General features: G+C 40.9%; 1 protein-coding gene across 2 annotated transcripts in view; it reads right to left on the minus strand.

Moving 5' to 3' along the window:
- The window catches only part of DOCK1 (dedicator of cytokinesis 1), a 529,562-nt gene that overhangs the window by 369,256 nt on the left and 146,912 nt on the right, over window positions 1-13,394 (minus strand). For both annotated transcript variants that reach the window (XM_040361423.1, XM_040361424.1), the window contains exon 14: window positions 1,499-1,623. In XM_040361423.1, the coding sequence (XP_040217357.1) occupies window positions 1,499-1,623 (125 nt within the window). The remainder of the gene's footprint in view (window positions 1-1,498; window positions 1,624-13,394) is intronic.

Here is a 13,394-nt window from a genome sequence, read left to right on the forward strand (position 1 = left end):
CTTTGTTGCAGATTCCTACCTTTTGTTATTCAGAAGAAATCGCCGTTTGTTCCTTAGTGCCCATGGGGCGAGTGAGTCTAATGGGTGTGGTTTCATAATTAGCTGCTGCTCTAATAAATACAATAGCAGGGTCTGCATCCCTTTAGACTTGATTTCCTATTGGGAGTATCTTACCCAAAAAGAAATTAGTTTTTTTGCAGGGGATTCATGAAATCTGACTTGCATCTTAGTGCAGACTACTAGGAAAACCATTGAGCAAATCACACAAGCAGGAAGTGTACAGAACACCTCTAGGTAGCCAAGTAGCATTTTACAGAAAATTACAAGGCTGCAGATTGAAAAGGAAAGGTCATTTTTATTTAAATTCAATCACAATATGACTTGTGTCACAATTGTATAATGTATATTATTATTTTTATATATTGCACTTTAACCGCTTAAGGACCATCCCTTTTAAGATGTCCAGCCGTGGGTCGGCGGCGCGCTCGTGACCCAGTCCCGTTTGCATTTTTATAGCACGTTTCGCTGTGAAAATGACAATGATCCCAAAAATTTGTCAAAAGTGTCCGATGTGTCCGCCATAATGTCATAGTCACAAGAAAAAAAAAAACGCTGATTGCCGCCATTAGTAGTAAAAAAAAAAAAAAATTATTAATAAAAATGCCATAAAACTATCCCCTATTTTGTAAACGCTTTATATTTTGCGCAAACCAATCAAACGCTAATTGTGATTTTTTTAACCAAAAATATGTAGAAGAATACGTATCGGCCTAAACTGAGGAAAGATTGTTTTTTTTATATATTTTTTGGGGATATTTATTATAGCAAAAAGTCAAAAATATTGCATTGTTTTTTTAAATTGTCGCTCTATTTTTGTTTATAGCGCAAAAAAATAAAAACCGCAGAGGTAGTTAAATACCACCAAAAGAAAGCTCTATTTGTAAAAAAAAAGTGCCAATTTTGTTTGGGAACCATGCCACACGACCGCGCAATCGTCAGTTAAAGCGACGCAGTGCCGAATCGCAAAGTGGCCAGGTCCTTTACCTGCATATTGGTCCGGGTCTTAAGTGGTTAAAGCATATTTCCACTTTTGCAGCCAAATTGGGATAACACCTACTTTATATTTGTTACACATTCATGTAGCAGAAAAAAAATAAAAAAAAGTTATTTTAAATTGCTGCCTACTATTTTTCTTGCTAAAATATCCAACTTAGATTTCCCCTTTTATGTAATAAAGTGGACCTTCAACCATGCAAATAAAAACAACGCACATACACAAGATATGCTGTGCATTTGCAGCAAGTCTGACAGGCAGAAGCTTGGCCAAATCTCCTCAAGTGCGAGTGGGTTTGCGCATACACGGACATGCCAGGTCCCATAGACCTTGTAGAGACCAGCGGTGTTGCTTCACATGGGAGAGATGTTGCCATAAATACCTGTAATTAATAAAGGTTCCAAAAGGTGTATGCTAGAAGTGTTGGCAACTGACATACATTACCTCCAACCTTTTCCCATCTTCATCAAACACAGATACTGTGACTTCCACATTTTTGGCCGCGGTTTTGTTGCCTCTGTCAAAGTCGCCCTGAAGCAGTGTGACATATATATCATTCCGTACATCACCTGCAAAGTATGACCAAATTTTAGGTTAGCAATGTACCTGTCTGCAAATAAACATGCCTATAAAGCTTGCAGTACAAATGTCTATAATATATGAGAAAAGAATGCCACTGGTTAGTAAGTTTCCTCCAATACATTTCCAAATTTATAGCCATAAAAAGAACAAAAAAAACACCACCACTTTAACCTGGCATACAACATAAATGAGCCATATGCACCAAATTACAGTGTAATGCAAGTCCCATACCACAACGCTCCTATATACGTGCCTTAAAATGCATGTAAATTCCAAATGGATGGCATTTAGTTTTTAAAAGCATTCTGCTTTTGATAATTGGCATGCGATTTTCTTTTAGAAAATTGTTTTCACTTCTCTTTGTTGTATCTAAAGGCGCTATGAGAACAGGTGCAGCTTAACATAGTCAGTCCCCGAGTTCCAAACGCATTAGGGACTGTAGGTTTGTTCATAAGTGGAATGTGTTCGCAAGTCGGAACGCTGCTTGAACGTGTAACTTCCACCTGTGGAGGGATTTGGCATGTTCCAAGCGCTTCTGGGGCTCTTCTGGCCATGCAGTACATGGAGTACTGCAGTGTGGAATGTGGCAGGATAGCTTCTCGGGGGTATCCAGGAGCAGCGTGGCGCACAAGCAGAAGGGATTGAGACTGTTCGTAAGTAGGAGTTGTTTCGTAAGTGGGGGACTGCCTGTATAGTCTCCACTGAAAGTGCATGTGGTGGGGTGACAATGCAGTAGCGCATTTGGAAAACAAGAGACAGATCGCTGTCACCCTGTAGCAGGAAGTGCCTAAACAAGGACCTTCATGACCGGTAGTATTGGAAAATAACATTTGAAATAACTTTTCATAAAATGGAAAGTAGCTTATGAAATTACTTCAACACGATTATGTAGGATTTTAATTATTGGGTTTCTATCTGCTTCAGGGAACAAAGGATATAGAAAAAGATTTTTTACAAACCTCTACAGATAGGCTTCCACCTCCACAATTAAAGATTAATCTGACGATGAAAAGTATTTTTTTTTTACTAACATTTAACTGAATGGGCTACAATTATGTAGTGCTTTTGGCATAGTGAAATGCACCACAAAGTTTCAACTTTTTTTTTCTTGCATTTATGACAGGTCTGAACAAGTCTCAAAAACATAGAGCCTAGGCCAGCACTTAAAGTGCATCTAAACCAAGAACAAAATGAAATAAAGTTACCAGTCCTTAGATGTAGTAATTGCATTTTCATTTATTTATTTTTTTTACCTGGATGATCCCACCAGTAACTTTTTCCTGTGCCAGGACAACAACGCTCACTCACTTTATCTATGGGAGAGCAGCGTTGTCTCCCTAGAACATCCACCACTCTCCTCCATAACAATTCAGTAGAAAAGTTCTATAGCCCAGAGAGGTTCCCAGGGTAGGGTTGATAACATTGCATGTGATTAAAAGCAGAATTCTACCCTCCCATGAAAAAATTTAAATTAAAAATTAAAAGCCAGCAGCAAAATATATTAGGACACTTACCTGTCCAGGGATCCCACGATGTCGACACCCCAGCCGATTTTCGAATTGGCTCCCCGGAGCTGCCGCCACCAGTGGTGGCAGCTGGTTCCCTACTGCGCATTGCACAAAGCCTGCTGCAGGTTTTTTTCTGTTCAAAGTTTTTTATTGGTTATAATTAAAGGATACAACAGATAATCTCAAAAGGACAATGGGGAATGTAACTTACAGAGCATCTCCTGGGAGAGTATTACAGAAATAACAGAAAAAGGTGAAACAAAACTGGTTGAGATGCAGTGTTACAGAATATAATAAAATTAAAGAAATTGTATACATAGATTAGAACCACAAAAGATGCTGACAAAGAAGAGGAAAAGCCCCAGAACTATAACATGATTAGGCAGAAAAATTCCTCTGCAAGTAGGGCACATAGCGCCCGCAAGGTAGGTTCCATTTGTAAACAATATTGGTGTAGAGAATATGGATAAGACAAATAGTTAGGGGTAAGGTGGGGGGGAGGGGGGGAATCAGGGAAAGAGAAGAGAGGGGAGGAAAAAAAAAAAAGAGCAAGAAAAAGTTAAGGAAAGGTGGTCAGAGGGAATGCATAGGTCCCCGTGGATTGCAGAGCAAGCCTGGAACATCAAGCCTGGAGCTAGGGCTCTAGTAAGTGATTATCGAAGTCTGGGGGCAGAAAATGTTCCACCCATCTGGTTTTTAGGTGCTGGGGGGGGGGGGGGGTTCGGTCCAAAACAGTAGCCTCAATTTTGCTATGAATCATGGCTTGAGTGACTATTTTTCACTACAGCTAAATTTTATTTCTGGGTTTTCCAGGCTTTGGCTATTGTCTGCTTAGCCGCTGTAGTGAGTTGAAGGGGAAGACGGAGTTGGGTCTTTGTACAGTCCACTGTAACATGATTTAGTAATGCTAGGGATGGGTCAGGGTCTAGGGTAGTCTGAAGCAATGTGGAGGCCATGCAGAATATTATTGCCCAAAATTGTTGCACATGACTACCAGATATGGACATGTGTGCCTCTCTCTCTCCACAGCCTCAGAAGCATACAGCTGGATAACTCTGCAAAAATGTAGAGAGCCTAACTGAGACTAAGTAACACTGCATGAGGACCTTATTTGCTTCCAGTGCAACCATGTTGTGAGATAAAGATTTTGTATTGGCCCATATATTTGTCCAGTCTTCAGCATCCAGTTCAATCGTCAGGTCCTTGGACCATTGTGCAGCATAAGATGGGATGGTAGCTGGCGGGGAGGCAAGGTGGCTGTAGAGGTGTGAAATGATGTCTGGAGCACGTGGATCCGAGTCACAGATACCCTCGAAGATAGATAAGCCGTCTAAAGAAGAGCAAAAGCCTATAATTGTCTAGGCAAAGTGGGCGATTTGGAGGTACCGAAAACTCTCCAAAATTCTTTCGGAGGGAGGTTGGCTTGGATGTGAAGGTCAGGGAATGACTTCAGGGCTATATCAGTGAAGAGATGGCAAATTTGATTCAGCCCAGAGCTGAAAAGAAGCCGATTCTGTGAAGGCTGGATAGAAGAGTGGGTGTCCTAGAAAGGAAAGCAAAGGAGAGTGGGGGGGGGGGGTATTAGTTTAAATGGGCCTTGTAGTTTGTCCCAAAGCCTGAGAGCATTTTGGGTTATGGGGTTGGATATAGGGCCACGGGTTGATGGGGGTAGCCATAGAAGGTTAGTCACCAGACTGACGCATAACGGTATTTCGGTTTTTGTATGTAATAGGGTGATCTGGGCCAACTGGGCTGCATGATAGTATCGAGAAAGGTTAGGAAGCCCCAGGCCTCCACTAAGCTTATTATGAAGTAGTATAGACCTTGACACCCTAGGTTTTATGGAGCCCCAAATGTATTTGGATACCCGGGTTTGAATGATTCGGTGGAAGTAAGAGTGGATTGTGATCGGGAGGACTCTGTAAAGATATGAGAGTTTAGGGAGTAACGATCTCTTAACAGCCGCAACCCACCCAAGTCATGAGACACATAGTGGTCGCCAGGTGTCCAGCAAAGAGGACAGGAACTCCACTTTAAATGCAGCATAGGCAGAACATAGGAAGTCACACGCTCAATGAAGTTCTGCCACGATTAATTTGTTTTTTTATTTTGCACTCAGACAGACATACAGGGAGTGCAGAATTATTAGGCAAGTTGTATTTTTGAGGATTAATTTTATTATTGAACAACAACCATGTTCTCAATGAACCAAAAAAACTCATTAATATCAAAGCTGAATATTTTTGGAAGTAGTTTTTAGTTTGTTTTTAGTTTTAGCTATTTTAGGGGGATATCTGTGTGTGCAGGTGACTATTACTGTGCATAATTATTAGGCAACTTAACAAAAAAAAAATATATACCCATTTCAATTATTTATTTTTACCAGTGAAACCAATATAACATCTCAACATTCACAAATATACATTTCTGACATTCAAAAACAAAACAAAAACAAATCAGTGACCAATATAGCCACCTTTCTTTGAAGGACACTCAAAAGCCTGACATCCATGGATTCTGTCAGTGTTTTGATCTGTTCACCATCAACATTGCGTGCAGCAGCAACCACAGCCTCCCAGACACTGTTCAGAGAGGTGTACTGTTTTCCCTCCTTGTAAATCTCACATTTGATGATGGACCACAGGTTCTCAATGGGGTTCAGATCAGGTGAACAAGGAGGCCATGTCATTAGATTTTCTTCTTTTATACCCTTTCTTGCCAGCCACGCTGTGGAGTACTTGGACGCGTGTGATGGAGCATTGTCCTGCATGAAAATCATGTTTTTCTTGAAGGATGCAGACTTCTTCCTGTACCACTGCTTGAAGAAGGTGTCTTCCAGAAACTGGCAGTAGGACTAAGAGTTGAGCTTGACTCCATCCTCAACCCGAAAAGGCCCCACAAGCTCATCTTTGATGATACCAGCCCAAACCAGTACTCCACCTCCACCTTGCTGGCGTCTGAGTCGGACTGGAGCTCTCTGCCCTTTACCAATCCAGCCACGGGCCCATCCATCTGGCCCATCAAGACTCACTCTCATTTCATCAGTCCATAAAACCTTAGAAAAATCAGTCTTGAGATATTTCTTGGCCCAGTCTTGAAGTTTCAGCTTGTGTGTCTTGTTCAGTGGTGGTCGTCTTTCAGCCTTTCTTACCTTGGCCATGTCTCTGAGTATTGCACACCTTGTGCTTTTGGGCACTCCAGTAATGTTGCAGCTCTGAAATATGGCCAAACTGGTGGCAAGTGGCATCTTGGCAGCTGCACGCTTGACTTTTCTCAGTTCATGGGCAGTTATTTTGCGCCTTGGTTTTTCCACACGCTTCTTGCGACCCTGTTGACTATTTTGAATGAAACGCTTGATTGTTCGATGATCACGCTTCAGAAGCTTTGCAATTTTAAGAGTGCTGCATCCCTCTGCAAGATATCTCGCTATTTTTGACTTTTCTGAGCCTGTCAAGTCCTTCTTTTGACCCATTTTGCCAAAGGAAACGAAGTTGACTAATAATTATGCACACCTGATATAGGGTGTTGATGTCATTAGACCACACCCCTTCTCATTACAGAGATGCACATCACCTAATATGCTTAATTGGTAGTAGGCTTTCGAGCCTACACAGCTTGGAGTAAGACAACATGCATAAAGAGGATGATGTGGTCAAAATACTCATTTGCCTAATAATTCTGCACTCCCTGTAAAACACTTTCAATGATACATTTAACAGACTAAAAAAAAATAAAAAAAAAAAGAAGAGGAAAAGAAGATGTTCATTCTGTGGGTTTACATAAAAAGGCAGCAGTTTTGTAACAAAACCATTGTCTGAGGTATACAAAGTTTCTACAATTGCAGCAACTCATTCTGGCTAAAAGCTCTGCACAGCGATGACAAAAAAAAAATACAACATACATTTCAACCACCTACTGCTTTAAACACCTCGCTCAAGAAAGAGTTTATTCTCAGTCTACACCACACGGTTTCCATCCTAAAGCATACAGAATCACCTTTCTATTTATCTTGGTCACTGACCTCACTTGCTCTCTACTAGCATCACCACACTTGGGTCTAATAACAGCATTCAAAACCAAAGAATAATCCAGTATTTCCAATACTACACACAGCATGAGCCTCCAACCTTTCTGAATCAAATGTCTAGCACCACATACTGTCCAAAACCATATATTTTTTAGTCTCATAATGTGGATTGAAATAGAAGATTTTTGAACTGTAAGTTGTTAACTCCAATAAATGTGTTGAGGAAAAAAAAAGAAAAGACACAGAGGGTGCAAATAGTAAATGCTCAAAATTTGTTTCCACGTTTGCTCCAATAACAGGTTAGACTGATTAGCTATGGGAAGTAGAAGTGATTTTTTTTTTCTTCCTTTACTGATTGTAACTAGTTTGTAAGTGTCCTTCAGGAATTAAGCTTTTTTTCTTTTTAACAGAAACACATTAGTATGATAGACGCTTTCAGCAGATGGTAACGAAGGCCTTCGCACGGGGCAATCACATCCGTGCCCCGTGCGAAGGCCATGATTGCCCACACAGGGATGCTCACCCTGGGTGTGTTTGAGGTTGTGCACCCGCATGGATGTCACATTGGGAGCAGTGGATGTGTGTGTGCGCAGCTGCTGCATCTCAATAGACATCTTCAGGACTGACTACGCTGTTGCTTTCACCCAGCTGCTGAATGTTTCTTTGCCAACATTTACCAGCACATATTTTAACATGACAAGTCCTCACATTCTGACCCCATATCTTTACAAGCCTTGACACAGGAGGCAATATTAGGCCCCAAAACATGTTGACTTTTGTGTCAAGGTTATATTTGGATTAAAACTTAATTTCAAATGTATACATTTTGGAGCGGAGCTTCAATCAATAGAGGACACCTCCTCAGTAACCGAATACTTTTTGACTCCTGTTGTAGGGAACCCTAGATTTCCCCCTGGTATAGTAGGCAAAGCTGTCCAGTCTTTACTCAAGAGTTAGATATACCTCCTGAAACACCTTAAAACTTGGCCTCCGGCTGTATGTTTAGGGTCATTGTCCTGCTGAAAGATGAACCTCTGAACCTCTTTTGCAGACTCTAATTTCATCTAAGATCGCCCTGTATTCGGCTCCGTCTATCTTCCCTATCAACTCTGACCAGCTTCCCTGTCCCTGCTGAAGAAAAGCATCCACACAGCATGATGATGTCACCACCGCCATGTTTCACGGTGGGGATGGTGTGTTCAGGGTGATGTACAATGTTAGTTTTCTCCCACACATAGGGTTTTGCTTTTAGGCCAAAAAGTACAATTTTGGTCTCATGTGACCAGAGCACCTTCTTTCACATGTTTGCTGTGTCCCCCACATGGCTTCTCGCAAACTGCAAATGGTATGGCTTTCTTTCAACAATGGCTTTCTTCTTGCCACTCTTACATAAAAGGCCAGATTTGTGGAGTGCAAGACTAATAGATGTCCTGTGGACAGATTCTCCCACCTGATCTGTGGATCTCTGCAGCGCCTCCAGAGTTACCATGGGCCTCTTGGGTGCTTCTCTGATTAATGCTCTCCTTGCCTGGCCCGTCTTGGTATGTTTGCAGTGGTGTCATACTCTTTCCATTTTCAGATGATGGATTGAACAGTGCTCCATGAGATGTTCAAAGCTTGGAATATTACAGTTTTTCTAACCATAACCCTGCTTTAAACTTCTCTATGTTTTCCCTGTCCTGTCTGGTGTGTTCCTTGGCCTGTGTGATGCGGTTTGTTCACTAAGGTTCTCTAACAAACCTTTCAGGGCTTCACATAACAGCTGTATTTATACTGAGATTAAATTACACACAGTGGACTTTAATTGTGACTTTTGAAGGAAATTTCTTTTTTTTGGGGGGGGGGGGGGGGGTGGTTAGGGGTATCAACTTAAAGGGGGCTGAATACAAATGCATGTCACACTTTTTAGATATTTGTAAACATTTTTAAAAACCATTTATAATTTTACTTCCACATCACAATTATGTGCCACTTTGTGTTGGTCTATCACAGGGGTCTCCAAACTATGGCCTGTCAGTGGTTCCAGAACTACAATTCCCATCATGTCTGTGAATGTCAGAGTTTTACAATGCCTCCTGGAATGTGTAGTTCTGAAACAGCTAGAAGGCCATAGTTTGGAGATCCCTGGTCCATCACATAAAATCCAAATAAAATGCATTTACGTTTTTGGTTAACATGATATGACAAAATGTGAAAAATTTCAAGGGGAATGAATACTTCAAGGCACTGTAATAGAACGCCTGATATGGTTGGAATCCTTATTCTAGGATGATCTTTCATGTTCATGTAAAAGTACCTTTAAAGTGGTGGAATAATAGGTAGTGGAAATATCTCCTAAACGTGCGCCGTTTAGGAGGTATTTCACTTGTAATCCGCCGGAAATGCAAATGGCGCATGCGCTGGGAAGAAACAAAACTCTGCCGTTTCTTCCCCAGCATATGCCATTTTTGTGCGCATGCGTGGAGTGACGTCATCGCTGCTCCGGCCAATCACAGCGCCAGGGGGCGATACACGGAAGTCACTCCGGGACAGCATGTTGGCAGCCGGAGAGGGAAACGTGGACCGGGGGCTTCGTTCGGAGGCAAGTAATACATAATCAGCTAGTATGCTATGCATACTTGCCGATTATGCCTTTGTCTTGCAGGGGTTCCCCCCCCCCATTTTTTTCGGGGGATTTACTTCCTCTTTAAAGGATCAGCAGGTTTGTGCGTTTTCCTCCTGCTCATTGGCAAACAGTGAATCCTTGTACAACATTTTCTGCCTGTTAAAAGGTATAATTATCCCTATGGTGTTCAAGGGGTATGAATACTTTTTCAATGCACCATTTAAGTGTGGTCAAGTATAATACCAGGACTTTATCACAAATGTTAGTTGGGTTCACTGGGAATTTAAGTTAACTGTTTATTGTCGAGTATTAGGAATGCCTACCAGCATTTCATCATTGGCTTACATTTGCTGCAGAAAGCGATGGAGGTGAAGGGTGACCCCCGACAACACATATGCAAATGTTAAGAAAGAAGGCCAACAATCACATATGGGTACACTGTAATCAATACAAAGTAATATATATAACTTTCCACAGAATGACACCTAAAGAATGATAAATTCCCAGGTGTAAGAATACTTTAACCTACATCACCCAGCAGCTGCTTGGGTCTTAAACACTCTAGAAGACTTATCTACTCAATTCTGAAGGCAATTTTGGTTATGAGTACATTGCATTAGAAAACAGGCTGCATAAGCTGTATTCGAGAACTGCACAAGTCCACGATAGAAAGTTATTAACACATTTCCACACAGACCTGATGGTAGAATCTCTGAAGAGATGATATCAAGCAGCAACTTGCATTGTACTTAATTTCCTTTAAGAGCAAGTGATGAAAAGAAAGCCTCCAGATACATTAAACTCTAGCAAGGCTTGGGGTTTTCTAACAGTCAGGATGTTCTATTGCTGTAGTGATGCTCATGCATAATTAATAGCAGAACATCAGTGAGCTTTCATGGCTTATAAACCTACCAAGTAGAAAACCAGGCCAGAACGAAGCAACACACTCTGCTTCTAGGCTACATATTCTCCGAAAAAAGGAAATGAATCCAATCGACCATCAAAAAATACAATTCTAAAACTTTTGTGTGAAATTATATATCGCCCAACTTTTGCTTGAAATAATAAAAAAAAAAAAAAAAAAGATAAAAAATCTAAAGTTCTGCAACATAGTTTAACATTTTCATAAATATTCAAAAGGAATAGCAGTTGAGACAAAAGAAAAAAACAAAACACAAACCTCAAGTCAGGTTGTGTGCAATTTCTACTTCCTACATACCTCCCAACTTTTTGAGATGGGAATGAGGGACACCTATTAGCAAAAGTATGTAGGCATAGGACACACTCTCCCTGCCACACCCCCTTAAAAGGAGAATTATACAAAATAAGGGTTAGTTAAACCCACAAGTACTTTTTTTTTTTTTACCACTACTATTCTTTTATACTGGCTTTTGCATTTTACAATACAACAATTTAGAAATTGGATGAAAGGTTTAGCATTGTGAAACCCGCTATGAAAGATAAATAGTGCGTTTTAAACACAACTATATAGATCAAACCAAAAAGAGAAGGAAAGCGGGACTTTGCTCCAAATCGGGGAAAGTCTCTAAAATCAGGGACATTTGGGAGGTATGTTCCTGTTAATATCAACCTGAAGCAGTCCCCAGGGTTGGATTTTGGTAATCACCTAGGTACCCCATTAGTAATTAGCCAGATCTTCACTCCCTGTTGGTTTGGGGGTTTTGGTCAGTTTTCATCCTTTGGCTGGCAATTTAGGAGGCACAGACACGCAGGAAGCTTGTATTGGTTAGTTTGTTCAGCCACCACGCCTCCCAGCCAATCAGAGACTTCCTCTACCACACATTCCCTCCCAATCACAACTTGCCTCTTGAACATGCCCCTACTCAAGCAAAGTCTGCATACTGCCTTGGGGTAGACAGACAATGGCATACCGTTACACTGTGTCTGCACAGTGTCCTGTAACTCTGCCTTCCATTTTTAGGAAGACAGGATGCATGGTCACGTCAGAACTTTTTAACCCTGTAAAAAAAATATCTTTTCTGAAACAAAGCAAAAGCAGTTATGGTGCCTGCAAAGTTATAACTGTATTAGAAAGTGTTTACAACATTGTATGTTCACAACTACTTCAACAAAAACAAATTAAAATAGTAATTGCTTAAAGAATAGAGAAAATGTAGCAGAAAAACAACAGCTGAGGGTGGGGGTGGTGTCGATTAGGGTTAACCAAGTAGAGTGGATGCAATGGTACAGGGACAGGGCAGGCTATATACAAGAATAATTGTCCGTGTATGCAGCACAACTAAGCTATAAGACTGGTTTAGGACTAGTGTGAGAAATAATTAATCTTAAAAAATTTCTGCTTTATATTTTTTCAGCGGATATTCACATTTTATGACCCTGGGTATCACGCCGCCTAGTCCAATTTCTAATGGGAACTCTAACTGGCACCACCACAACTCACAAATGACACCCTTTTAAACTAAATGTATTCAGTCCCTCCTTCTATAGAACCACCCCTCTAACACCAGATGTAAATATCTACAAACATAAACCTACCATTTACCTACAAAAGTGCTATATTGTAAACCGAATTTCATCCTATAAATCAATGTACTACTCTTTGCCAAACAATAGGAAATGTAAATGTATTAATAATGCCCATAGTAACAACCCCAATGTTTGCTTCCCAATTCTAGCCCCAGAAAATTATTGTTTTGTTATGGGCAGCTTGGAAATGCATACAATATGTGTATTTTTTTACATGCAACAATGAGTTGTATAAAAGGACACATCTTTTCAGTCTTGGCAAATTAAAAGAATGGGTACATGCACACTGCAAGTTACAATTCCCCAAATATCTGTATTAGGCAAAAAGTCTGTAATGGCTTATGGGGCAAGAAATACATACACTATATTGTCAAAATTACTGAGAAGCATGTATTTACACAAACAATAAATTTAATGGCATCCCAGTCTTAGTCCATAGGGTTCAATATTAAGTTGGCCCACCCTTTGCAGCTATAACAGCTTCTGGGAAGGCTGTCCACAAGGTTTAGGAGTGTGTCTATGAGAATGTTTGACCATTCTTCCAGAAGAGCATTTGTAAGATCAGGCACGGATGTTGGATGAGAAGGCCTGGCTCGCAGTCTCCGCTCCAATTCATCCCAAAGGTTTTCTATCAGGTTGAGGTCAGGATTGGTGTGCAGTCATGTTGGAACAGGAATGGGCCATCCCCAAAATGTTCCCACAAAGTTGGGATCATGAAATTGTCCAAAATGTCCATGTATGTTGACACCTTAAGGAGTTCCCTTCACTGAAACCAAGCCCAAACATACACCATAATCCCCCCTTCACCAAATGATTTGGACCAGTGCATAAAGCAAGGTCCATAAAGATATGGATGAACAAGTTTGTGGTGAAGGAAATTGACTGGTCTGCACAAAGCCCTGACCTCAACCCTATAGAACACGTTCGGCATGAATTAGAAAGGAGAATGTGAGCCAGGCCTTCATGTCCACATCAGTGCCTGACCTCACAAATGCACTTCTGGAAGAATGGTCAAACATTTCCATAGACACACTCCTAAACCTTGTGGACGGCCTTCCCAGAAGAGTTGAAGCGGTTATAGCTGTAAAGGGTGGGCCAACTCAACATTGA

The sequence above is a fragment of the Rana temporaria genome, chromosome 8, assembly GCF_905171775.1.
Source record: "Rana temporaria chromosome 8, aRanTem1.1, whole genome shotgun sequence".
Taxonomy (NCBI): Eukaryota; Metazoa; Chordata; class Amphibia; order Anura; family Ranidae; genus Rana; species Rana temporaria.